This window comes from Capricornis sumatraensis, chromosome X (genome assembly GCF_032405125.1).
Source record: "Capricornis sumatraensis isolate serow.1 chromosome X, serow.2, whole genome shotgun sequence".
Taxonomy (NCBI): domain Eukaryota; kingdom Metazoa; phylum Chordata; class Mammalia; order Artiodactyla; family Bovidae; genus Capricornis; species Capricornis sumatraensis.
The window spans coordinates 92,134,377-92,160,644 of NC_091092.1; the positions used below are offsets into that span (position 1 = coordinate 92,134,377).

General features: G+C 40.7%; 1 protein-coding gene across 2 annotated transcripts in view; it reads right to left on the reverse strand.

The window, feature by feature from the left end:
- FAM120C (family with sequence similarity 120 member C) overlaps positions 1–26,268 on the reverse strand; it is a 159,425-nt gene that overhangs the window by 100,429 nt on the left and 32,728 nt on the right. For both annotated transcript variants that reach the window (XM_068962606.1, XM_068962607.1), the window contains exons 2-3: positions 4,510–4,756; positions 3,181–3,263 (exon numbers count right to left, since the gene is read on the reverse strand). In XM_068962606.1, coding sequence (XP_068818707.1) covers positions 3,181–3,263; positions 4,510–4,756 — 330 coding nt within the window. The remainder of the gene's footprint in view (positions 1–3,180; positions 3,264–4,509; positions 4,757–26,268) is intronic.

Below are 26,268 nucleotides of genomic sequence, written 5' to 3' on the forward strand. Positions count from 1 at the left end.
CAGGGAAAGGGGATAGTAAACAGCTAAAACATAGGCAACTCTCTAGAAGAGTTTGCTAAAAGGGAAGAAGAAATATGGAGCAGTAGCTTGGGTGGAGGGAGTGAAATCAAGAGCAGGTTTTATTTTTTCTGATGGATGCATGCTTATGCATCTGATGGCAAAGGGCCAATAAGAGAGGGAAAATGATGTGGGAGAAAGAGGGGAGAACTTCTGAAGTGATGTCCTTAAGTTAGTAAGGAGGCATGGATTCAGCATAAGAGCAGAAGGGTAGGCCTAAGATAGAACAGTGACAGGTATCCAAGGCAGGCAGAGCATGCAGGTGAGAAGTTGAAAGGGTGGGACCTGGTGGAAGTTTTGCTCCCATTGCTTCAATTTTCTGAGTGAAATATGAAGCCAGATCATGAGCTGAGAATGAGCAAGGGAGAATTAGAGGCTTGAGGAGAGAAGGAAAGATGTGAAACAGACATCTAGGAGAGTGAAAGGATTAGGGAAATATAATACCACCACCAACTTACACTACCACAAGAAGTATATGACAGCACCAGTCTCAACACAGCCTTGACAGGAGTGGATAGACTAATCTTTCAATATTTTCTAAACTGTTAGGTTAAAAAAAAAATCACACTGCTCAATTAACTTCCATCTCTGATCACTAGTGAGGTTTAACACCTAGTCATATTATTGGCCACTCTAGTTCCTCTTTTGCGGAGAAGGCAATGGCACCCCACCTCCAGTACTCTTGCCTGGAAAATCCCATGGACGAACGAGCCTGGAAGGCTGCAGTCCATGGGGTCGCTGAGGGTCAGACACGACTTCAATTTCACTTTTCACTTTCATGCATTGGAGAAGGAAATGGCAACCCACCCCAGTGTTCTTGCCTGGAGAATCTCAGGGACAGGGGAGCCTGGTGGGCTGCCATCTCTGGGGTCGCACAGAGTCGGACACGACTGAAGCGACTTAGCAGCAGCAGCAGGAGTTCCTCTTTTGTGAATTGTCTGCTTCTTTCCTTTGCTCATTTTTTCATTTACTAGGGTATTAGTATTAATATTTTTCTTCATAGGATTGTATGAATCCTTAAGATAATAAGGGTGTAAGATAATAGAAAACATATATTGTTCTCTGAATGCAGTTCCTGGCATAGAGCAGCTAAAATCTTTGTAATTTCCTAGGTGGTAAGAGCACTCCACAGGAAAAAACCATAGCCTTGACTAGACGGATCTTAGTCAGCAAAGTAATGTCTCTGCTTTTGAATATACTATCTAGGTTGGTCATAACTTTTCTTTTATGTAAGCATCTTTTAATTTCATGGCTGCAGTCACCATCTTCAGTGATTCTGGAGCCCCCAAAAATAAAGTCTGACACTGTTTCCCCTGTTTCCCCATCTATTTCCCATGAAGTGATGGGACCAGATGCCATGATCTTCGTTTTCTGAATGTTGAGCTTTAAGCCAACTTTTTCGCTCTCCTCTTTCATTTTCATCAAGAGGCTTTTTAGTTCCTCTTCACTTTCTGCCATAAGGGTGGTGTCATCTGCATATCTGAGGTTATTGATATTTCTCCTGGCAATCTTGATTCCAGCTTGTGTTTCTTCCAGTCCAGTGTTTCTCATGATGTACTCTGCATAGAAGTTAAATAAGCAGGGTGACAGTATACAGCCTTGACGTACTCCTTTTCCTATCTGAAACCAGTCTGTTGTTCCATGTCAAGTTCTAACTGTTGCTTCCTGACCTGCATATAGGTTTCTCAAGAGGCAGGTTAGGTGGTCTGGTATTCCCATCTCTTTCAGAATTTTCCAGTTTATTGTGATCCACACAGTCAAAGGCTTTGGCATAGTCAATAAAGCAGAAATAGATGTTTTTCAGGAACTCTCTTGCTTTTTCCATGATCCAGCAGATGTTGGCAATTTGATCTCTGGTTCCTCTGCCTTTTCTAAATCCAGCTTGAACATCAGGGAGTTCACGGTTCACGTATTGCTGAAGCCTGGCTTGGAGAATTTTGAGCATTACTTTACTAGTGTGTGAGATGAGTGCAATTCTGCAGTAATTTGAGCATTCTTTTGCATTTCCTTTCTTTGGAATTGGAATGAAAACTGAGCGCCGAAGAATTGATGCTTTTGAACTGTGGTGTTGGAGAAGACTCTTGAGAGTCCCTTGGACTGCAAGGAGATCCAACCAGTCCATTCTGAAGGAGATCAACCCTGGGATTTCTTTGGAAGGAATGATGCTAAAGCTGAAACTTCAGTACTTTGGCCACCTCATGAGAAGAGTTGAGTCATTGGAAAAGACTCTGATGCTGGGAGGGATTGGGGGCAGGAGGAGAAGGGGACGACCGAGGATGAGATGGCTGGATGGCATCACTGACTCGATGGACGTGAGTCTGAGTGAACTCCGGGAGGTGGTGGTGAACAGGGAGGCCTGGCGTGCTGCAATTCATGGGGTCGCAAAGAGTCGGACACAACTGAGCGACTGAACTGAACTGAACTGAACTGAAGAGCACTCCTGTGCTCAGGATCCTCCCAGACCTCATCCTATGTATCTCTTCATCTGGCTGTTCATCTGCATCCTTTATTATACCCTTTGATAAACTGATACATGTAAGTACATATTTCCCTGAGTTCTATGAGGTGCTTTAACAAATTTATTGAACCTGAGGAGGGAGTCGTTGGAACCTCAAAACTATAGCTAGTTGGTTAGTAAGACGCACAGGTGATAACCTGGGCTTGCAACTGCTATCTGAAAGTGTGTGGGGGGTGGGGCGGTCCTTGGAATTGAGTCCTGAACCTGTGCAATCTGACACTATCTTCAGGTAGTAGTGTTAGAATTGAGTTAAATTGTAGGATACCCAGCTGGCATCACAGAAAATTGTTTGGTGCGGGAAAAACTCCCCACATGTTTAGTGACTAGAAGTGTCAAAAGTGAAGTACTCTGTGTGACAGTGGTAGTAGTGTGAAAGAGAGGAACAGAGAGGGAAGAAAGACACAGAGGGGGATAACTAGATTTTTCCCTATACATTAGGTAGAAAACCGAGTTTCTCCTTTTCAAGAGTATTGACCATAATTATAAATTTTTTCTAAGTATCTGAAATAATTTAAGCCTAATGAAAGATTTACTCTATTAAAATTTCAATCAAAACGTTATGTCCTCTAGGCATGGATGCACAGGCAGGAAATGGGGCACATTACCTTAAGTGATGCAAGGGGATGTTCTGGTCCCAAGAGGCTCCAGTGAAAAGCAGCCAGGTCCTCATCTGGGAGAATGTGGTTACCTATAAAGTATATCTGTCATTTATTGACTGTACAAATGTTTTCTTAGAATCTCCAGGCCATGAAGGGACTTTGGGGAAAAAAAAACAATCAAATAATTCATACATATCTATGTTCTTAATTTAACAACTACAGTAACTATGTTTGATTATCTACTATGAATCACATACATTATATATATCATCTTTATAATAACTGTGTATGGTAATATTATCTCCATTTTTATAGATAGGAAAACAGGTTTGAGTAAGTCTCTTGACTTTATCCAAGGTGCCACATCTAATAAGTGCCCACACCAGGCTAAGAATCTAGGACTGTCTGGCTCCAAAGTACATGCTATTTTCTGTCACCTGGTTATGCTGCCTTTTATAATAATAGCCACCATCTGCTGACTGCCTACTAAGTGCTGGGCATTTTATATATCTTATTTCATTTAATCTTATCAATAACACTGTGAGGTATTATTATTCCATTTCACAGATGAGGAAACTGAAACCAGGAGATGTAACTTCAGTGATTTGTCCAAGGCCTAATTCCAAAACTTGTGCTGACTCCACTAGATTATCCAAGCTCAAATCCGTTGGGATTATAAACAGAGGTCACACCTGAGACAAGATATTAACTTTCATGCTGTCAGTACTAGGAAAACCAACTCAAACATAATCAACAGTCTGCAGTAACTTTGAAATACATTTTTTAAAGAAAAACTGATAGATGGATATAAAGACAGATATACGATAAAGCAAGTTTAGTAAAATGTTATTGGCAGAATACAGGTGGCAGAAACAGGATTTCCAGAGCAAATTCTTGCAGTTTTGCTGTACTTTGGGGAATTTTCATAATAAAATGTTAGCACAAGAGAAACAAAAAGAAAAATATGCAGAATGATTTGTGTTCTTGATCTAAAGTTAAACAGTGGGGAAGAAATGCTAATACTCTGAGTGGGAAACCAAAGTTGCCTAGGGTTAATAAGATATTTGGCCTAAGACGGTACTCTGCATAAAATACTTACAGAATGTAATGAAAGAAAAAGTTTTACAAGAATCAAAATAATATTCTGGAATATCCTATATTAATTCATAATAAAACATGTTGAGTTTCTAGTAAGAAGCCCCAAAGCACAGTGTTTGGCATGCAAATTTTCAGAAGATAAATCCAACAGTGATAACCATTGCTCTGGTTTTCATCTCTTAACACTGAAAGAGGAAACTTATATGATCATTACACTCTGTTCTTTGGACCACCTACCTAGCAGTGCAGCAAATATGGGAAAATTCATCCGCTTCAGGCCTAGCTGCTTGGCCACCTCCTGCATCAGAAACTGGTTGGTGGTGAGGTTCTTTCCATTCCAGCTCAGCTTCAGAGCATGGGAACTATAGTAAGAAGGAATATTGTAGAGCGCATACTCGGAGTCATGGGCAAGAAGACCATGGAAGCCATTTTCCCTGAAAAAAGCCACCACTTCCAAATGGTGGTCTTCAAGGCTCTGAAAGACCTAGGAGGGAAAAAGAGAACATGTCATGCAACAAAAGCTGACCTATATTTGGTTAAAAGTCAGAAAGGCTAGAAACTGAATTTTATAGTTTGTTGAAATTTAAGATTATATAAGACTGAACAGGGCTTCCCTGGTAACTCAGCTGGTAAAGAATCTGCCTGCAATGCAGGAGACACCAGTTTGATTCCTAGATTGGAAGTTCCCCTGGAGAAGGGATAGGCTACACACTTCTGTATTCTTGGGCTTCCCCAGTGGCTCAGATGGTAAAGAATCTACCTGTAATGCAGGAGACCTGGGCTGGATCCCTGGGTTGGGGAGATCCCTTGGAGCAGGGCATGGCAACCCACTCCAGTATTCTTGCCTGGAGAATCCCCATGGACAGAGGAGCCTGGAGGGCTACAGTCCATGGTGTCACAAAGAGTCAGACACAACTAAGCACAGCACAACACAAGGCTGAACAAAATACTCTAAAAATAAAGAAAGCCTCTCTTAGTCTAAACTGGAATATTCCTGTAAACAAAGGCAGCATTATCCATTTGTCCATTCAAATGACCAGTTTTTTGACTCCCTGCATGGAACTATGGCCTGAAGCTCTTTAAAAGAAAAATTAACATGGTTTATACTATTTAAGTTTTTATTTTAAATAATAATAGATGAGAACTTTGTTAGAAAGATAATAAAGCTATTATATATTGCTTAGTACCTTCTATATACTGTGTGTGCTTTATATACATTATCTCATCAACAGAACAACCAAGGACAAGGCAGATATAGATGAAAAAACATACAAGTGGAAACAGACATAGAAAGGTTAAATAACATATAACTAGAGCCTGAATCTAAGTTCATCTAACTCTTTTTAAAAAATCCCTGCTCTCTTAGGAGCACCTTGGCCCACAGGGCACCTAAATAGGGCACTTCCAACAGTTAGAAGTCAGAAACTTCACTCTATTTTAGAAATGGAAAAACTAAAGCTGCGAGAGGTTGGCTGCCCCCAAAGCTGCATAATGAGGGTGTATACACAGGATTCAAACCCAAGCTGATCTGACTCCAGAATGCACACTTCCCATTGTACCAGGCTTCTTCCTGGAGAGCACTATTTTTAATGTAACAGAGGCAGACTGTTAAGTACCCTTCTTGTGCACACATCTATTGCTCTACATAAAGGATACTAAAATGATCTGCGTACTGGTTCTGCCACACTAAGTTCCTTGACTGCAGAAACTTTATAATCTCTGTATTCCTGGCTCCCACATAAGATCTGATGCATTGCAGTATGAATAATAATTACTAACAGATACTGAACACATACTATGTGCTAAGTAATGTTCCAATTACTTTACATGTATTAATTCATTTCATACTCAAAACAATCCAATGAGGCCATAACTATTATCTCCACCTTACATCTCTAAGGTCACACAGCTGGAAGGAATAAAGCCTGGAGTTTGTCTCCAGAGCCTACAGACCTTGATAATTTTGTTGAACTCAACTGACTTAATTTTTAATTTAAGTTTTAGAGGAATGGTAGTTCTTCTGGCGGAAAAGGCAATGGCAACCCACTCCAGTGTTCTTGCGTGGAGAATCCCAGGGACGGGGGAGTCTGATGGGCTGTGTGTTTATGGGGTCGCACAGAGTCAGACGCGACTGAAGCGACTTAGCAGCAGCAGCGGCAGTTCTTCTGGAGTCTGACAGGAGTTTCAATGCATTAAGCTTTCTCTAAGCTATGGAAAGAGGCTCTAGTTGCAGTAGAGAGCCATGTCACATATTAAGTCACAGCAGATGGAGGGACACTGGTAAGCAAATAACAAAGCAAGGTCTGTATTTATTTGATATCCAGGCAAAGGAAGGAAACCTTACTTTGCGCCACAACATATTTATGTCTAGAGTTACAATTAACTCCAAATGGGTCTGGGAGTACAGTTTTGGGCTGTCCCCTGGTGACAGTTTCTTCCAGCATATACCTCTCATACCAGTCACTGACTGAGCATCCATCTACATTATACCAGGCATAGTGCTGACTGTGATATGTTCTTTCTCATCTTCAAAACCTGACTATGTCGGCATTCTAAGTCCTGTGGTTCTGGTAAGAAAACTGAGGCTCAGAGAAGTGATGTGGCATGTTCAGGGCTACAGAGCTGGGAAACAGGAACCCAGATCAGACTGACACCAAAGCCCATGCTCTTTCTACAACAACACATTACTTTTAGCTGGTGTGCAGTTGATTATGCCACCATCCAAGTGATTTCAACTCTATAAAGTCAAGCACTAGTGATCTTTAACAAATCTGATGGCTCTCATAAGGAATATAAATCACAATCACCTGGAAAGCATTTTCAAAATATACAAACCTGTGCCTCACCTCAGATTTGCTGAAACAATCTCCTGAGCATGACTGGAATGCCTATATTCCAAGACTAGCTTCCAGTAGGTTCTGATGCACACTCCTAATTAAGAGCTATTGAGCTAATCTACTCATTTTTTAAAAAGTTTTATTGAGGTATAACTGACATACAGAATTATTACATATTTAAAGTGAAAGCGAAAGTCACTCAGTCATATCTGACTCTGTGACCCCATGGACCAATAGTCCATGGAATTCTCTAGGCCAGAATACTGGAGTGGGTAGCCTTTCCCTTCTCCAGGGGATCTTCCTAACCCAGGGATTGAACCCAGTTCTCCCAAATGAGAGAGTCATTTCCTAGGCAGGTTGATAAGAAGTCTAGGGGTCCCCAAGGAGAGAGGGGTCTTGAATTTTCGAGGAGGAAGAAAGGACAAACTTTTTTTCCTCTACATTCCGTAGGATTATATAACAATAATGTATCCTGCCTGAGGACAGTCTCTGGATTAAACCTTCTGGCTAAACCTGTTATCTTAAAATGTAAATTATGGGAGTAGGTCTGGTGAGGTCTTTACAACCTCCAGACATTCTTTTGATTCACTGGAGAGTATATAACTCCATTGCTAACAGTAGAAGCTTTCTCTCTCTCCTTTATACTTTAATAAAACTTTATTACACAAAAGCTCTGAGCGATCAAGCCTCGTCTCTGGCCCTGGATTGAATTCCTTTCCTCTGGAGGCCAAAAATCCCGGCGTCTTTTCGTGGTTCAGCGATAACCTTTCATCTTGGGGGCTTGTCTGGGATTCTTCAGGACAAGGTAAGGATGCTTGGAGCTCTAGTTCTTTGTTCTCCTAGCGAACACGTTTTCTGGTGTACTTTACTAACTCTATGGTGTGCTTGCGTGAATGAATGAAACACCCTGCACAAAGCAAGTGAGGAGCTCTGCTCTGCGGTTCCACAGTGACCTCATATGGCTTATGGCAGAAACCTGTCGGGGGTTTATACCGACCTGTCAATGCCAAAAGGCACCCAACGTCTCTCCTTGGAAATGAGAAGTACGAACCTAATCTGTTGGATCATAGACTTTCAAGGGACTTGTGATCTATGCTGTTACTGTTTACTATGACTAGGCCCCAAATTTGGATTGGTAGTCAGGAAGCGCCTAGCCTCACTAGGAATCAAAAGTTCGGAAGTTAGGTGGAGCTCTAGCTCCAAGAGCATCTCTGAGGTTAAAGGTTACTCAGATTGGAACTACAATTTTTTTTTTTTCCTTTGGTAACGCTGGCTCTTAGTGGACCAGAGGAGGCTCTTATACTGGTGTGGTGACGCTTGGAAGAAACATCTCAGTTTTATGTTTGTATCAGTCTTATTGTGGTCAGGAGTATACTCAGGGTCGAGCACAGGCACTCAGGTGATGAAAGGTGTTCCCAGTGGTCTTAGCCTGGGAGGCATTCTGGAAGGTTACTCTGATTGCACCCTGGGTGGCATCAGAGGCAAGCAAGGTTTTAATGGTGAGGAGCTGGACGACAGCCAGGGATGCCATCAGGTCTACCCCTGGTGCATCAGGTCTACCCCGTCTCGGTGGTAGAACCGGGAGGGACGAGTAGGTCACCTGCGTCAGTAAGGGAGAGACTAAGTCCGACCAGAGAAGGAAAGCTTTGGTGTAAAGTCTGTCTACACCCCCATCTAGAGCAGGGAGGGACGCCTCCAGTAGAAAGATGGTGCTGGTCCCATTTTTTCTCTCTTACAGATGGTAGCTAACAATTCCAGCCTCACTCCTTTGAACTGTATCCTGAAAAACTGGGATAGATTTCATCCCCAGGGCTTTAAGAAGACACACCTGGTCTTCCTATGTGATACTGTACAGCCACGGTACCCACTGGAGGATGGCGAACGGTGGCCAGTTGGAGGGTCTCTTAAGTATAATACTGTTTTACAATTAGATCGGTTCTGTAGAAAACAAGGGAAGTGGGTAGAAGTAGCATATGTGTTGCCCGTTTTCTCTCTGTGAAATATGCCAGACTTATGTCCTAAGGGTATAGATTTGGGTGTGACTCCTTCAGCTCCCCGCTGTCCTCCTACTTTGCTAGATGAGATGGAGGACAGGAGACAAAGAGATAAAGAAAAGCAGGTTTCTCCAATCTATCCCTGGGATCATAAGTGCAGAGCAGCCAGAGAGACTGAGGAACAGCCACACAAGCTGTTTGCCTCTTCATGAAGCACCCACCAGGAGAAATAATCAGTCTATGAGAGTTAATAAGCCTTTTTCTTGTCAAGAAATACAAAGTATCAAGGAGGATCTGGGAGACTATTTAGAGGACCCAGAAAAATATATTAGAGCTTTTAAAGAAAGGTGTTACTTTGCTTTATAACCTTACTTGGAAGGATGGGATGTATATTTTGGGACAAATGCTGACTCCTGACTTGAGTTTTGGGAAAAGCGGTTGTCTATGGAGATGAATGGCTTGGTAATGAATCAGTAGGGAAGAGGGAGGACGAGATAGCGGCCCTCCCCACTGGGAATCAGGTGGTCCCAATTACAGAACCAGACTGGGGCTACAACGCAGCTAAAGGAAGATGGGATTAGAGTCATTTTGTCAGATGTATTCTTGAAGGACTCAGGCAGGTGTGTGCTAAGCCTTTAAACTATGGCAAATTGGCAGACATAGAACAGGAGGAGAAGGAAGCTCCTGGTAAATTCCTAGATAGACTGAGAGAAGACCTTCGCAGATTCACGGAGATTAATCCCAAAAGTGAAGAGGGAAAAGTGATCTTAAAAGATAGATTTCTCACTCAGTCGGCTCCAGATATCTGCCATAAGCTATTAAAACAGGCATATGGACCAAATCAGTCTTTAGATACTCTGTTACAACTGGCTCAGACAGTCTATTATGGTAGGGAATATGAGGAAAAGAAAGAAAGGCAGAAAAAGACAAAGGAACTGGCCGAAGCCCTTGTAATGGCTGTCAGAACCATTCTTAAACAGCCTGAGAAAAGTGCCCACAGGGACCCAGGTGAAAAGGGATGGGCTTGCTATTACTGTGGAAAGGAGGGCCACCTCAAGCGGAACTGTCCTCAGGCATCTAAGTCGCCCCTAGCTCCATGTCCGGTGTGCAAAGGACCACACTGGAAGAGAGACTGCCCCCAGAGGCATAGGTTTCAGGGGTCAGAATCTCAAGACAATCAGGACTGAAGGTGCCCGGGGGTCCCCACACAAGCTCCTTGCTAATTACACCTGAGGAACCCTGGGTATTAATAATTGTGGGGGGCCAATCTATCAATTTCCTTTCAGATACTGGGGCAACTTACTCCATGCTTACTGAAGCCTCTGGCCCACTTTCTTCCTGATCCACTTCCATAATGGGACTATCTGGATGAGCCAAAAGGTATTACTTTAATTCTTCTGTAAGTTGACTTTGTGCTATTTTCACACGAGTTTCTGATCGTGCCAGAGTTTCACTCACCCCTTTCGGGAAGGGATATACTGAGCAAGGTCCATGCCTGTTTTCATGAATATGGAGCTCTCTCTTTCTCTAGCTTTAATTGAACAAAATGTAAATCCTAGAGTATGGGCTGATGGAAAATCTGTGGGTTGAGCATAAAATGCTATTCCTGTAGTTGTCAAGCTCAAAGACCCACACTTATAAGAAGCAGTATCCACTGAAACCTGAGTTTACTGTTACTGCTGCTGCTAAGTCACTTCAGCAGTGTCCGACTCTGTGCAACCCTATAGACGGCAGCCCGCCAGGCTCCCTCGTCCCTGGGATTCTTCAGGCAAGAACACTGGAGTGGGTTGCCATTTCCTTCTCCAATGCATGAAAGTGAAAAGTGAAAGTGAACTCGCCCAGTTGTGTCCGACTCTTAGCGACCCCATGGACTGCAGCCTACCAGGCTCCTCCATCCATGGGATTTGCCAGGCAAGAGTTCTGGAGTGGGGTGCCATTGCCTTAGGGTTAGAACCCATTATTGAAAATTTAAAGGAGCAGGGACTATTAATTCCCTGTAACAGTCCATGCAACACTCCTATTTTGGGTATAAAAAAATCAAATGGTAAATGGAGACTAGTTCAAGATTTACGAATAATAAATGAGGCTGTAGTTCCTTTACAACCCATGGTGCCTAATCCTTACACTCTACTGTCTGAAATTCCTGAATGAGACAAATATTTCTCAGTAATTGATTTAAAAGATGTCTTGTATTCAGTGCCTTTGGCGGAGGAAAGTCAATTTCTATTTGCCCTACGCAACCAGCTTCTCAGTTAACCTGGACAGTTTAGCCCCAGGGATTTCTTGACAGTCCTCACTTATTTGGAAAAAGTTTGTCACAGGATCTACAAAATTTTATAGCTCTGAAGTGGTGGTGTTACAATATGTAGATGATATTTTGCTCTGTGCTGAGACAGAGGAAGCTTGCTCACAAGCCTCAGAAGATTTCTTAAACTTTCTGGCAGACTGTGGTTACAAGGCATCAAGAGAAAAGGCTCAGCTTTGTCAACAATCTGTTAGATATTTGGGCTTAATCATATCAGAAGGGACTAGGGCCATAGTCCCCGAGAGAATTAAACCTATACTAAATTATCCCCTACCTATGACTTTAAGACAATTGAGAGGGTTTTGGGGAATCACAGGTAACTGTCACATTTGGAATCCGGGTTATGGGGAAGTTGCCCAGCCTTTATATAAACTTATAGCTGAAACTCAGCAGGCCCAAATTGACAAACTGGTTTGGTCTCCAGCTACTCAAAAGGCTTTTAAGGTTCTTCAGACTGATCTCCTGGAAGCTCCCACTCTAAGCTTGCCCACAGGGTCAGAATTTAATTTGTTAGTCAGTGAAAGAAAAGGTATGGCCTTGGGAGTTTTGACACAACCCTGAGGGCCTCACCAGCAACCTATTGATTATCTAAGCAGAGAATTAGATGTAATTTCACGTGGGTGGCCCCACTGCCTAAGAGTAATTGGGGCAGCAGCTTTATTGGCACCTGAAGCTTAATGGATGAAACCTTACTGAGTTCTCATGATGTGAGTGGAATCTTAAATAAGGTTAATATTTGTATGACAGACAGTAGGCTTCTTAAATATCAGTTATTGTTATTAGAAAGACCAGTAACTAAGCTTAAAATTTGTGGAAATTTAAATCCTGCCACTTTCCTTCCTGAGAAGGAAAATGAAACACCTGATCACGATTGTTCCCAATTCCAAACCTTAAACTATGCAGCTCGGCAAGATCTAATGGATATCCCATTAGACAATCCTGACATGGAAATATTTAGATGGTAGTTCTTTTGTTCGGGATGGAAAGCGTAAAGCAGGTTACACTGTGGTGACGGCTGAATAGGTTTTAGAAGCAAAATCTCTCCCCTAGGGAACCAGTGCTCAGTTAGCGGAACTTGTGTCTCTGATCTGAGCTCTAGAGTTAAGCAAAGGGCAGCAGGTAAATATCTACACTGATTCCAAGTATGCTTATTTGACTTTACATGCTCATGCTGCAATATGGGAAGAAACACAGTTTTAAAACAGCAATAAGAGAACCTATTAAACATTTCAGAGAGATCGAGAGACTTTTAACTGCTACATATTGTCCTAAAGAAGTATGTTATGCATTGCACTGGACACAACAGGGATGGGAGTAAAGTAGCTGAAGGTAATCAGCTGGCTGATTGTCAAGCCAGAAGAGTGGCACTTTAGGAAACCCCTTCACTACAGACGCCTTTGATCTGGACAGGTCCTGTGGAATAGGAAAAACCACAATATATTGAGAGAAATTTAGAAAGATATGAGAAAAGAGGAGCAAAGATTACTGATAAAGGATGGTTACAGTCCGAGCATGGACAATTAATAATTCCTGAAAATGCTCAATGGAAAATTCTTAAGGGTTTACACCAAAGTTTTCATTTGGGTGTAGCGAGTACTTATCAGATCGGTTCTCATTTGTTTGAAGGTAAAAATGTAATGGAAATGTTAAAGAATATGATCAAACGGTGTGAAGTTTGTCAGAAAAATAACCCAAAGACTGAAAAGCTAGCAAAATCTGGATTACAATGAAGTGGAAAGTATCCTGGAGAGGACTGGGAAATTGATTTTACTCATATGCCAAAAGCTAATGGGTATTCTTGCTTACATGTTGGGTGGATACTTTTACTGGAAGGATTGAGGCTTTTCCCTGTCATAGTGAACAGGCTAAGGAGGTTATAAAGATTTTAATCCATGAAATTACCCCAAGGTTTGGGCTGCCACGGAGCCTTCAGAGTGACAATGGCTCCGCCTTTAAAGCTGCTGTAACTCAGGGGGTGTCTAAAGCTCTAGGAATAGAATACCACTTACACTGTTCCTGGAGACCCCAATCCTCAGGAAAGGTTGAAAAAGCTAATGACATTATCAAAAGACATCTGCGCAAATTAACTCAAGAGACGCAGGAGAATTGGATTAAAGTCCTATCCATAGCTTTAATGAGGGCTCGAACTGCCCCCAAAAAGGAGAGACTGTCCCCCTTTGAATGTATTTATGGAAGGCCTTTCTTATGCACAGACATTGTTATAGACCCTGAAGCCTTGGACTTAACTAGTTATGTAACTCAGCTCTCAGTCTCTCAACAGGCATTAACAGAACTCCAGGAGACGACTGCTGACCCAGCTTCTGAGTCAAGCAAGCCTCTATTTGAGCCAGGAACCGAGGTCCTCATAGAAACATTGGGGTCTGGGGGCCCATCCCTTGAGCCCCTCTGGGAAGGCCCTTACCAGGTTATTCTTTCTTCTCCCACAGCTGTCAAAGTGCCAGGAATTGATTCGTGGGTACATCACACTCGAGTTAAGAGGTGGCACCCTGACCAGGATTAAGTGACTTCATTATATGTCTTTATTTTCTATGCTCTGACTTTGTACTTTTTAGATGGGCCTGCTAATCTATGTGAGCCTACTTCTGCTGACTCCAAAAGTCCTGAGTGTGCTGTTTGATCCTCAAGACAATGCCTTCCTGTCCTGGGGTCATTCCTATGCTGAATTCCACAATCAGTCTAACTGCTGGGTCTGTGGAGTGCTCCCCTCTTCATCAGTGGAAGGCTTCCCGTGGTGGACATCTCCACTTCAAGGAAAAGACTTTCTTCAAGTCTGCAAATACCTTCAACAACAATTGCATGTGATGCCTCTTCTTAAACTGATTACACCTAACAACCTTAAGATGGACTGATGTAACTATGGACATAATGTGACTTTTCATTTTAACTTGGTTTAATGACTATTTTGCCTTACGTCTGTAACTGTATAACGGGGTTTTCTAACTGTATAAAAGCTTTTAAGTTACAAATGGTTGTCCAAGTCACTCAGTCCTGTCCGACTTTTTGTGACCCCATGAATTGCAGCACGCCAGGACTCCCTGTCCATTACCAACTCCCAGAGTTCACTCAAACTCATGTCCATCGAGTCAGTGATGCCATCCAGCCATCTCATCCGCGGTCGTCCCCTTCTCCTCCTGCCCCCAATCCACCCAGCATCGGAGTCTTTTCCAATGAGTCAACTCTTCTCATGACATGGCCAAAGTATTGGAATTTCAGCTTTAGCATCAGTCGTTCCAATGAACACCCAGGACTGATCTCCTTTAGGAAGAACTGGTTGGATCTCCTTGCAGTCCAAGGGACTCTCAAGAGTTTTCTCCAACACCGCAGTTCAAAAGCATCAATTCTTTGGTGCTCAGCTTTCTTCACAGTCCAACTCTCACATCCATACATGACTACTGCGAAAAGCATAGCCTTGACTAGACAGACCTTTGTTGACAAAGTAATGTCTCTGCTTTTTAATATGCTATCTAGGTTGGCCATAACTTTCCTTCCAAGGAGTAAGTGTCTTTTAATTTCATGGCTGCAATCACCAGTTGCAGTGAATGTGGAGCCACCTCCAAAATAAAGTCTGCCACTGCTTCCACTGTTTCTCCATCTATTTCCCATGAAGTGATGGGACCAGATGCCATATTCTTCATTTTCTGAATGTTGAGCCAACTTTTTCACTCTCATCAAGAGGCTTTTTAGTTTCTCTTCACTTTCTGCCATAAGGGTGGTGTCATCTGCATATCTGAGGTTACTGATAATTCTCCCCGCAATCTTGATTCCAGCTTGTGCTTCTTCCAGCCCCGTGTTTCTCATGATGTTCTCTGCATAAAAGTTAAATAAGCAGGGTGACAATATACAGCCTTGACATACTCCTTTTCCTATTTGAAACCAGTCTGTTGTTCCATGTCAAGTTCTAACTGTTGCTTCCTGACCTGCATATAGGTTTCTCACGAGGAAGGTCAGGTGGTCTGGTATTCCCATCTCTTTCAGAATTTTCCACAGTTTATTGTGATCCACACAGTCAAAGGCTTTGGCATAGTCAATAAAGCAGAAATAGATGTTTTTCAGGAACTCTCTTGCTTTTTCCATGATCCAGCAGATGTTGGCAATTTGATCTCTGGTTCCTCTGCCTTTTCTAAATCCAGCTTGAACATCTGGAAGTTCACGGTTCACATATTGCTGAAGCCTGGCTTGGAGAATTTTGAGCATTACTTTACTAGCATGTGAGATGAGTACAATTGTGCGGTAGTTTGAGTATTCTTTGGCATTGCCTTTCTTTGGGATTGGAATGAAAACGGACCTTTTCCAGCCCTGTGGCCACTGCTGAGTTTTCCAAATTTGCTGGCATATTGAGTGCATCAGTTTCACAGCATCATCTTTCAGGATTTGAGATAGCTCAACTGGAATTCCATCACCTCCACTAGCTTTGTTCATAGCAATGCTTTCTAAGACCCACTTGACTTCATATTCCAGGATGTCTGGTCTTTACAACCTCCAGACATTCTTTTGATTCATTGGAGAGTATATAACTCCATTGCTAACACTAGCAAGTGGGTACTCTTACTGCCCCCTTCTGCTGCCTATGCCAGAAGCTTTCTCTATCTCCTTTATACTTTAATAAAACTTTATTACACAAATGCTCTGAGTGATCAAGCCTCGTCTCTGGCCCTGGATTGAATTCCTTTCCTCCGGAGGCCAAGAATCCTGGCGTCTTTTCATGGTTCAGCAAGAACCTTTCACACATTACAGGCGGATTCTTTACCAGCTGAGCCACAAGGGAAGCCCAAGAATACTGGAGTGGGTAGCCTATTCCTTCTCCACCGGATCTTCCCGACCCAGCAATCAAACAGGAGTCTCCTGCATTGCAGGCAGATTCTTTACCAACTGAGCTATATTTAAAGTGCACATCAAACCAATTACTCATTTTGCTGCTTAAGCAACTAGCCCCCTAGAAAGGATAGATGACTTGACAAGGTTACCTAGTTAATCTGTAGCAGAACCAAGATTAGAACAAAAGTCTCCTGATGCCAGGTATAAAACTTCCTTCACTGGATATTCTGGGGTAAATAATGGAAAACAAGAGAATAACAATAATATCATAATTCCCCAGCACCCTACTGCTACCACGCTAGTTTCCTAGCTACCCTTCTCCAATATTACTGTTTCCTTTTCTTTGCTCCCTTGGTTTCCCTGCCTAGAATACCACGCTGCCTCTCTTTTCCAATGTTCCAAATACTTTACATAGGCCCCCTCTTACATGACTTCTTTCCTCTTAACTCTTACAGCACTGAGACAGTTGACACCATCAAGGAAGTAACTCAACAATATCGTCACCTGCCAAGTTGTAAGACCACAGATTCCTTCTTACTCTCATGTGTATCCTCCACAGTCCTAACCAACACTTAGAAAGGACACAGAGCTGGGATTGACAGAATAGCAAAGAAAGGCCTACACAGGTTGTAAAAAGGGAAAGCAGCCCTGGCAAATAATAGGGCTCTATCATCTGAGTATTTTGACTTCAACAACAGACGTACCAGTGTCACTGGGAAACATCTGCCTGGACTGCAGGTTATTTAGATATCAAGTAGCAAAGTAATATTGGGTATCCCACTCCAGTATTCTTGCCTGGAAAATCCCATGGACAGAGGAGCCTGGTAGGCTGCGGTCCACGGGGTCGCGAAGAGTCGGACACGACTGAGTGACTTCCCTTTCACTTTTCACTTTCATGTACTGGAGAAGGAAATGGCAACCCACTCCAGTGTTCTTTCCTGGAGAATCCCAGGGATGGGGGAGCCTGGTGGGCTGCCATGTATGGGGTCACACAGAGTCGGACACTACTGAAGTGACTTAGCAGCAATATTGGGTATCAACTGAGTACCTACTATATACCAGGCACTGTTCCCAGTACACCTCATGTCTATTAACCTTCCAATAACATCATGATGCATTATTATCTCCCTTTTATAGATGACAGAATAATAAGGCTCAGAGGGTGAAGAACTTGACCAAAGTCACATAGCTAAAAAATGAAGCTAGCCAATATGCACATGAAAAGATGTTCAACATCATTAGTTATTAGAGAAATGCCAATCAAAAAACCTCAATGAGAAACCAATTAAGACATACTAACATGGCTATAATTTTTAAAATGTAAAATAACAAGAGTGTGGAGAAACTGGAATCCTCCATACATTGTTGGTAGAAGTGTAAAATGGTACAGTCACTTTGGAAAACAGTCTGGGAGTTCCTCAGATGGCTAACATGGGGTTATTACAAGATCCAATAATTCTACTCATAGATGTACATATACAAGAGAATTAAAAACATATGTTCACATAAAAACTTGTACATGAGTGTTTGTAGCAGAATTATTCACAAAAGTAAAAAATGGAAACAAACCAAATGTGCGTCAACTAATAAACAGATAAATAAAAGAGAGTATATTAATAAAAGGGAATGTTATTCAACCACAAAAAGGAATGAAATGCTAATTCATGCTACAACATGAATGCATCTTGAAAAAATTATAAAGTGAAAGCAGCCAAATACATATTTAAGAAATTTTTATTTGGTTGCTCCAGGTCTTAGTTATGGCACTTGGGATCTTTAGTTGTGGTATATGGGATCTACTTCCCTGACTGGGTATTGAATCCTGGCCCCCTACTTTTTCAGTGTAGCATCTTAGCCACTGGACCACCAGGGAAGTACCCCAAACAGACTTTTATATAAATTGTCCAATATAGGGAAATACACAGAGATGGAAAGATAGTGGTTGCCAGGGACTGGAGGAAGAAGAATTGGAGAACTGCTAGCAGATACTGGGTTTCCTTTTGGGGATGATTAAAAAGTCCTGGAATTTGATAGTGGTAATAGTTGCACAACTCTGTGAAGAAACTAAATGACACTGAATCATATACTTTAAAATGGTGAGTTTTATGGTGTGTAAATTATATCTCAGTTTTGTAAAAGTGGAGTTAGGATTAAAATTTAGCTCTGCCCACAAATCCTAAGCTCACTAACTCACTTAAAAGCTTTTGATTATGGAAAATTGCAAAATAGAAAGGTAAGGAGAGTAGCATAATGAACCTTCATGACACCATTATCGAGTTTCATATATCAATGTTCAGTCATTCTTTCATCTACTTTCTTTTGTCTGGCATTTTTTTAATATAAGTTTTTACTGTGAGAAGAAAAATCACACAACATAAAATTTGCCATCTTAACCATTTTTTGAAGTGTATAGTTCAGTGTTAAATATACTCACCTTGAGACAGAGCTCTAGAAGCTTTTCATCTTACAAATCTGAAACTTTATACCCATTAAACAACTCCCATTCCCCCTGCCTCAGCCCCCGGCAATCCCCTTTCTAGTTTCTGTTTCTATGAATTTTACTACTTTTGGGGGGAGTCATACAGTATTTGCCCTTTTGTGATTGGCTTATTTCAACTTAATGCTTTCAAGGTTCATCCATGTTGTACCATGTAGTAAGATTTTGCTCCTTTTAAGGATGAACAATATTCCATTGTATGTATATACATTTTTTTCTTTATCTATCAATGGACATTTAGGTTGCTTCCATTTCTTGGCTATTGTGAATAGTGCTGCTATGAACATGGGTGTGCAAATATCCCTTTGAGATTCTGCTTTCAGTTCTTCTGGATAAATACCTAGAAGTGGAATTGCTGGATCATATAGCGATTCTATTTTTAATTTCTAAAGGAAACCCTATATTGTTTTTCATAGTGGTTGCACTGTTTTACATGCCTGTCAACAGTACACAAGGGTTCCAGTTTCTCTACAACGTCACCAACACTTATTTTCCTTTTTAAAATAGTAGTTATCTTAATGAGTATGAAGTAATAGCTCACTGTGGTTTTGATTTACACTTTTCCAATGATTGGTGATATTGATCATTGGTCATTTTTGGTACACTTGAAAGCAAGTTTCAGATATCAAACCACCTCTAAATACTTCATTATGGATCTGTAACAGAGACTTTAAAATGACAAACACAGTACTATTATTTCACTGAATAAAATTAACAAGAGTTTCTTAATAATACTCTGTCTCAAGGAGTTCTCTGGTGGCCTAGTGGTTAAGATTCCAGGCTTTCACTGCCATGGCCCAGATTCACTCCCTGGTCAGGGAACTGAGTTCCCAAAAGCAGCATGGTATGGCCAACAAACAAACAAAATATCCAGTCCTTATTCTAGTTTCCATGACTGCCACAAAAATATCTTTAAATAGTTGGTTTGTTCAAATCAGAATCCAAATAGGGTCCACATGCTGCATCTGGTTGATATGGCTCCCAGTTATTAATTTATAACAGCTTCCATTCTCTTTATTTAAATGCAATTTATTTACTGAAACAAAATATACCCTCATTTTTTAAATTACAAAGGTAATATAGATTATTCAACAAATGGTGTTGAAATAACTGGATATTTACTTGAGAAAAATAAGGTGGATCCATTCTTCACACATTAACTTGGATAACCATACAAATAATAGAAGACATCATAGGGAAATTTAAGAAAAACAATTTCAGTGGGTAAAGTTTAAGTATAAGAGAAAACTCAGTATGTAACAGCAAAGAGAAAGATCAATCCTCTTGAGTATATAAAACAAAACATTTCTGCTTGGGAAAAGCCAATGTAAATAAACTCAAGAGATAAATGACAAATTGTAAAATAATTTGAAAGCATGGTGCAGAGGACTAACTTCTCTAACAGAAGGATAAAAAAGTCTAATAACCCAGGAGAACATTTCATTTAAAAAGGAAGCATAAATAGATCTTAGGGAGATTAGCTCAAGATGGTGGAGCAAAAGGACATGGACTCACCCCTTCTTGAGAGAGGAGTGGAATCACAACCAACTGCTGAGCCACCATGGACACAAAAACACTGAAACCCATCAAAAAAGATACCCTACACCAAAAACAAAGGAAAAACCACAGACAGACAGTAGGAAGGGCACAATTGTGACAGAACCAAATCCCATACCTGCCAGGTGGGATACCCACGAACTGGAAAATAATTCTACTACAGAAGTTCTCCCACCGGAGTGAAGGTTCTAAGCCCCAAGCTGGGCCTCCCAGCCTGAGGAATTGGCAACAGGAGGAGTTCCTAGAGAATACAGCTTTTATGGCCAGCTGGATTTGACTGCAGGACTTCCCCCACAGGACTGGAGGAAACAGAAACTTCACTCTTGGAGGGCACACACAAAGTATTGTATGCATCAGGACCCAGAGGAAAAAAAGCAGTGACCCCATAAAAGACTGAGCCAGACCTACCTGCTAGAGTTGGAAGGCCTCCTGTAGAGGTGGGGTGGGGGGCGGTGCTGTGGTTCACTGCAGGGACAAAGACACTGGTGGCTGCAGTTCTTGGAAGTACTCATTGGTGTGAGCCCTCTGAAATCTTCGATTATCCCAATCAAACAGCCTGTAGGCTCCAGTGCTAGGTTGCCTCAGCCAAACAACCAACAGGGAGGAAACATGCCCACCAGAGAGACAAGACCCAGCTCTACCCACCATCAATCTCTCCCATCAGGAAGCTTGCACAACCCTCTCAGATAGCCTGATCAACCAGAGGGCAGGTAGCAGAAGCAAGAAATACAATCCTGCAACCCACAGAAAGAAACCTATCACAGAAAATTAGACAAAATTAAACAGCAAAGGATAATGTCCCAGATGAAGGAACAAGATAAAAATCCCAGAAAAACAACTGTGTTAAGTAGAGATAGGCAACTTTCTGGAAAAAGGTCAGAATAATGATAGTGAAGATGATTCAGCATCTTGGAAAAAGAATGGAAGCAAGGGTCAAGAAAATGCAAGACATGTTCAACAAAGACCTAGAAGAAACAAAGAACAGGGATGAATAATTCAATAACTGAAATGAAAATTTCACTAGATAGAATAAATCAATAGCAGGATAACTGAGGCAGAAGATTAGATGGATAAGTGACTTGAAAGACCGAATGGTGGAAATCACTGCTACAAAACAGAATAAAGAAAAAAGAATGAAAAGAAATGAAGACAGTTTAAGAGACCTCTGGGACAACATTAAAGCACCAATACTCACATTATAGGTGTCTCAGAAGGAGAAGACAGAGAGAGAGAAAGGATCTGAGGAAATATTTAAAGAGACACTAGCTGAAAACTTCTCTAACATGGGAAACAGTCACCCAAGTACAGGAAGCACAGAGACTTCCAGGCAGGATAAACCCAAGGAGGAACACACTGAGACACACAGAAATCAAACTGAAAAAAATTAAAGACAAAGAAAAAATATTAAAGCAACAAGGGGAAAACAAGAAATAACATACAAGGGAACTCCCATAAGGCTATCAGCTGATTTCTCAGCAGAAATTCTGCAGGCCAGAAGGGAGGGGAACAATATATTTAAAGTGATGAAGAAAGGGAAGCAAAAGCTAAGAGAATTCAGCACCACCAGATCAGCTTTGCAACAAATGCTAAGGAACTCCTCTAGAAAGGGAAGAGACCAGAAAAAAACAACCTTGCACATGTATAGGTTGCACATCTATCTATTGTATCTATATCAAAACCTCGTGGGAACAGCAAACCCAAAAACTACAATAGATAAAAATACAAAAAAGAAAAAGCAACCTGAACACAACACTAAAGATGGTCATCAAACCATAAGAGAGGAGAACAAGAGTGAAATAGAAGAAAAAGACCTACAAAAACAAACCCCAAACAGTTTAGAAAATAGCAACTGGACCATATATTCTGATAATTACCTTAAATGTAAATGGATTAAACACTCCAACCAAAAGACACAGAGTGGCTGAATGGATACAAAAGTAAGATCCAAATATATGTTGCCTACAAGAGAACCAGTTTGGACTGAGGGAAACACAGAATGAAAGTTAGGGGATAGAATAAGGTATTCCACGTAAATGTAAATCAAAAGAAAGCTGGAGTAGCAAAATGTATATCAGATAAAATAGACTCTAAAATAAAGACTGTTTTATAAGAGACAATATATAATGATCAAAGGATCAATCCAAGAACCCACAAAAATTATTAATATATATGCACCCAACATAGGAGCACCTCAATATATAAGGAAAATACTAACAGCCATGTACATGTACAAGAGCACAACAGTAGTGGGTAGTAACAGTAGTAACACACCACGCTCATCAGTGGACACATCATCCAGACAGAAAGTGAATAAGGAAACACAGGCCTTAAAAGACACAGTACATCAGATGGACTTAAGTGATATTTATAGAGCATTCCATCTAAAGGTAGAACAATACACATTCTTCTCAAGTACACATGAAATATTCTCCAGGACTGACCACATGCTGTAAAAATTGAAATCATATCAAGCATCTTTCCCAACCATAATGCTATGAGATTAGAAATAAACTACAGGGAAAGAACTATAAAACACACAAACACATGGAGGCTAAATAATTCTATTAAATAACCAATGGGTCACTGAAGAAATGAACAAGGAACTCAAAAGGGAAGTACAATGATCCAAAAACCATGCAATACGGTAAATGCAGTTCTAAAAAGGGAAGTTTAAAGCAATAAAATCTTAACTCAGGAAACAAGAAAAATCTCAAATAAACAACCTAAACTTACACCTAAAGCAACTAGAATAAGAACAAACAAAATCTAAAGATAGTAGAAGGAAAGAAATCATAAAGATCAGGGGAGAAATAAATGAAATAGAGACAAAAGAAAACAATGACAAAGATCAATGAAACCAAAAGCTGGTTCTTTGAAAACATAAACAAAACTGACAAACCTTTAGCTAGGTTCAGCAAGAAAAAAAGGGAGAGGACTGAAATCAATAAAATTAGAAATGAAAAGGGAGAAGTTACAACTGACACCACAAAAATACAAAATATCATAAGAGACTACTACAAGCAACTATATACCAATAAAATGGATAACCTCGAAGAAATGGACAAATTCTTAGAAAGATTCAATATACCAAGCCTGAACCAGGAAGAAATAGAAAACACGAACAGACCAATCACAGGTGCTGAAATTGAAACTATGATTAAAAAACTCCCAAGAGTCTAAGACCTGATGGACTCAGAGGTAAAGTCTATGAAACATTTAGAGAAGAGCTAACACCTATCCTCCTGAAACTGTTCCAAAAAAACCGTTTAGGAAGGAAAACTCCCAAACCCATTCTATGAGGCCACCATTACCCTGATATTAAAAGCAAAGAAATACATCACACACAAAAAAGAAAACTACAGGCCAGTAATAACTGATGAACATAGATGTAAAAATCCTCAACAAAATACTAGCAATTCAAATACATTAAAAAGATTATATACCATGATCAAGTTGGGATTTTCTATGCAAGGATTCTTCAATATTGGCAAATCATTCATTATGACACCCCATATCAACAAATTGAAGAATTAAAAACCATATGTCATCTCAATAGGTGCAGAAAAAGCTTTTAACAAAATTCAGTACCCACTAATGATAAAAACACTCCAGAAAGTGGGCCTAGAGGGGAACCTCTCTCAATGTAATAAAGGCCATATATGAGGAACTTACAGCTAATATCATACTCAATGGCGAAAAGTTGAAAACATTTCTTCTAAGATCAGGAACAAGACAAGGATGTCCACTCTTGCCATTTTTATTTAACACAGTTTTGGATGTTCTAGCTACAGCAATCAGAGAAGAAAAAGAAATAAAAGGAATCCAAACTGGAAAAGAGTAAGTTAGACTGTCATTGTCTGCAGATGGCACGATCCTATACATAGAAAATCCTAAAGATGCTACAAGAATAGTTATTAGATATCATCAGTGAATCAGGTAAAGTTGTAAAAAGGTTATAAAATTAATATACAGAATGCTATATACTAACAGTGAAAGATCAGAAAGAGAATTTCAAGAAACAACCCCATATACCATTGCATCAAAAAGAATAAAATACACAAGAGTAAACCTACTGAACAAGACAAAAGACCTGTACTCCCAAAACTATAAGGTCCTAATTAAAGAAATTGAAGAGGACACAAAGAGATGAGAAGATATACTACGTTCTTGGCTTGGAAGAATCAACACTGTCAAAATTACTATACTATACAAGGCAATCTACAGATTGAATTAAATCCCTATCAAATTATCAATGGCATTTTTCACAGAAATAGAGAAAAAAATCTTAAAATCTGTATGGAGACAAAGAAGACCCCAAATACCCAAAGTAGTCTTGAAAAAGAAAAATGGAGGTGGAGGAATCAGGTTCCCCCAGATCAGGCTATACTACAAAGGTATACTCATCAAAACAGTATGGCACTGGCACAAAAACAGACATTAGATCAATGGAAGAAGACTGAAAGCCCAGAAATAAACTCTAGCATACATGGTCAGGTAATCTATGAAAAAGGAAGCCAGACTGCACAATGGGAAAGACAATTTCTTCAACAAATGGTGCTGGGAAAACAGGACAGCTGCATGTAAAAAGGAAATTAGAACACTTTAACACAATACACAAAGATAAACTCAAAATGGAATAAAAGACCTAAACGTGAGAGCATACACTATAAAACTATTAGAGGAAAACATAGGCAGAACATTCTATGACATAAATTGCAGCAAGATTTTTTCAACCCATCTCCCAGAGAAATGAAAATAAAAACAAAAATAAACAAATGCAACCTAATTAAATAGAAAAGCTTTGCACAGCAAAGGAAAACATAAACAAAATGAGAACACAACACATAGACTGAGAGAAAATATTCGTAAATGAGGTGATCAACAGGGGATTCAGTTCAGTTCAGTTACTTAGTTGTGTCCTACTCTTTGTGACCCCATGGACTGCAGCATGCCAGGCCTCCCTGTCCATTGCCAACTCCCAGAGTTCACTCAAACTCATGTCCACTGAGTCAGTGATGCCATCCAACCATCTCATCCTCCGTTGTCCTCTTCTCCTGCCCTCAATCTTTCCCAGGATCAGGGTCTTTTCAAATGAGTCAGCTCTTCACATCAGGTGGCCAAAGTACTGGAGTTTCAGCTTCAACATCAGTCCTTCCAATGAACATTAAGGACTGATTTCCTTTCGGATGGACTGCTTGGATCTCCTTGCAGTCCAAGGGATTCTCAACAGTCTTCTCCAACACCACAGTTCAAAAGCATCATATAGTCCAACTGTCACATCCATACATGACCACTGGAAAAACTATAGCCTCGACTAGACGGATCTTTGTTGGCAAAGTAATGTCTCTGCTTTCGAATATGTTGTCTAGGTTGGTCATAACTTTTTTTCCAAGAAATAAGTGTCTTTTAATTTCATGGCTGCAGTTACCACCTGCAGTGATTTTGGAGCCCCCCCCCACACACAAAATAAAGTCTGCCACTGTTTCCCCATCTATTTGCCTTGAAGTGATGGGACCAGATGCCATGATCTTCGTTTTCTGAATGTTGAGCTTTAAGCCAACTTTTTCACTCTCCTCTTTCACTTTCATCAAGAGGCTCTTTAGTCCTTCTTCACTTTCTGCCATAAGGGTGGTGTCATCTGCATATCTGAGGTTATTGATATTTCTCCCAGCAATCTTGATTCCGGCTTGTGCTTCATCTAGCCCAGCGTTTCTCATGATGTACTCTACAAATAAGTTAAATAAGCAGGGTGACAATATACAGCCTTGACATACTCCTTTTCCTATTTGGAACTAGTCTGTTGTTCCATGTCCAGTTCTAACTGTTGCTTCCTGACCTGCATACAGATTTCTCAAGAGGCAGGACAGGTAGTCTGGTATTCCCATCTCTTTCAGAATTTTCCACAGTTTATTGTGATCCACACAAAGGCTTTGGCATAGTCAATAAAGCAGAACTAGTTGTTTTTCTGGA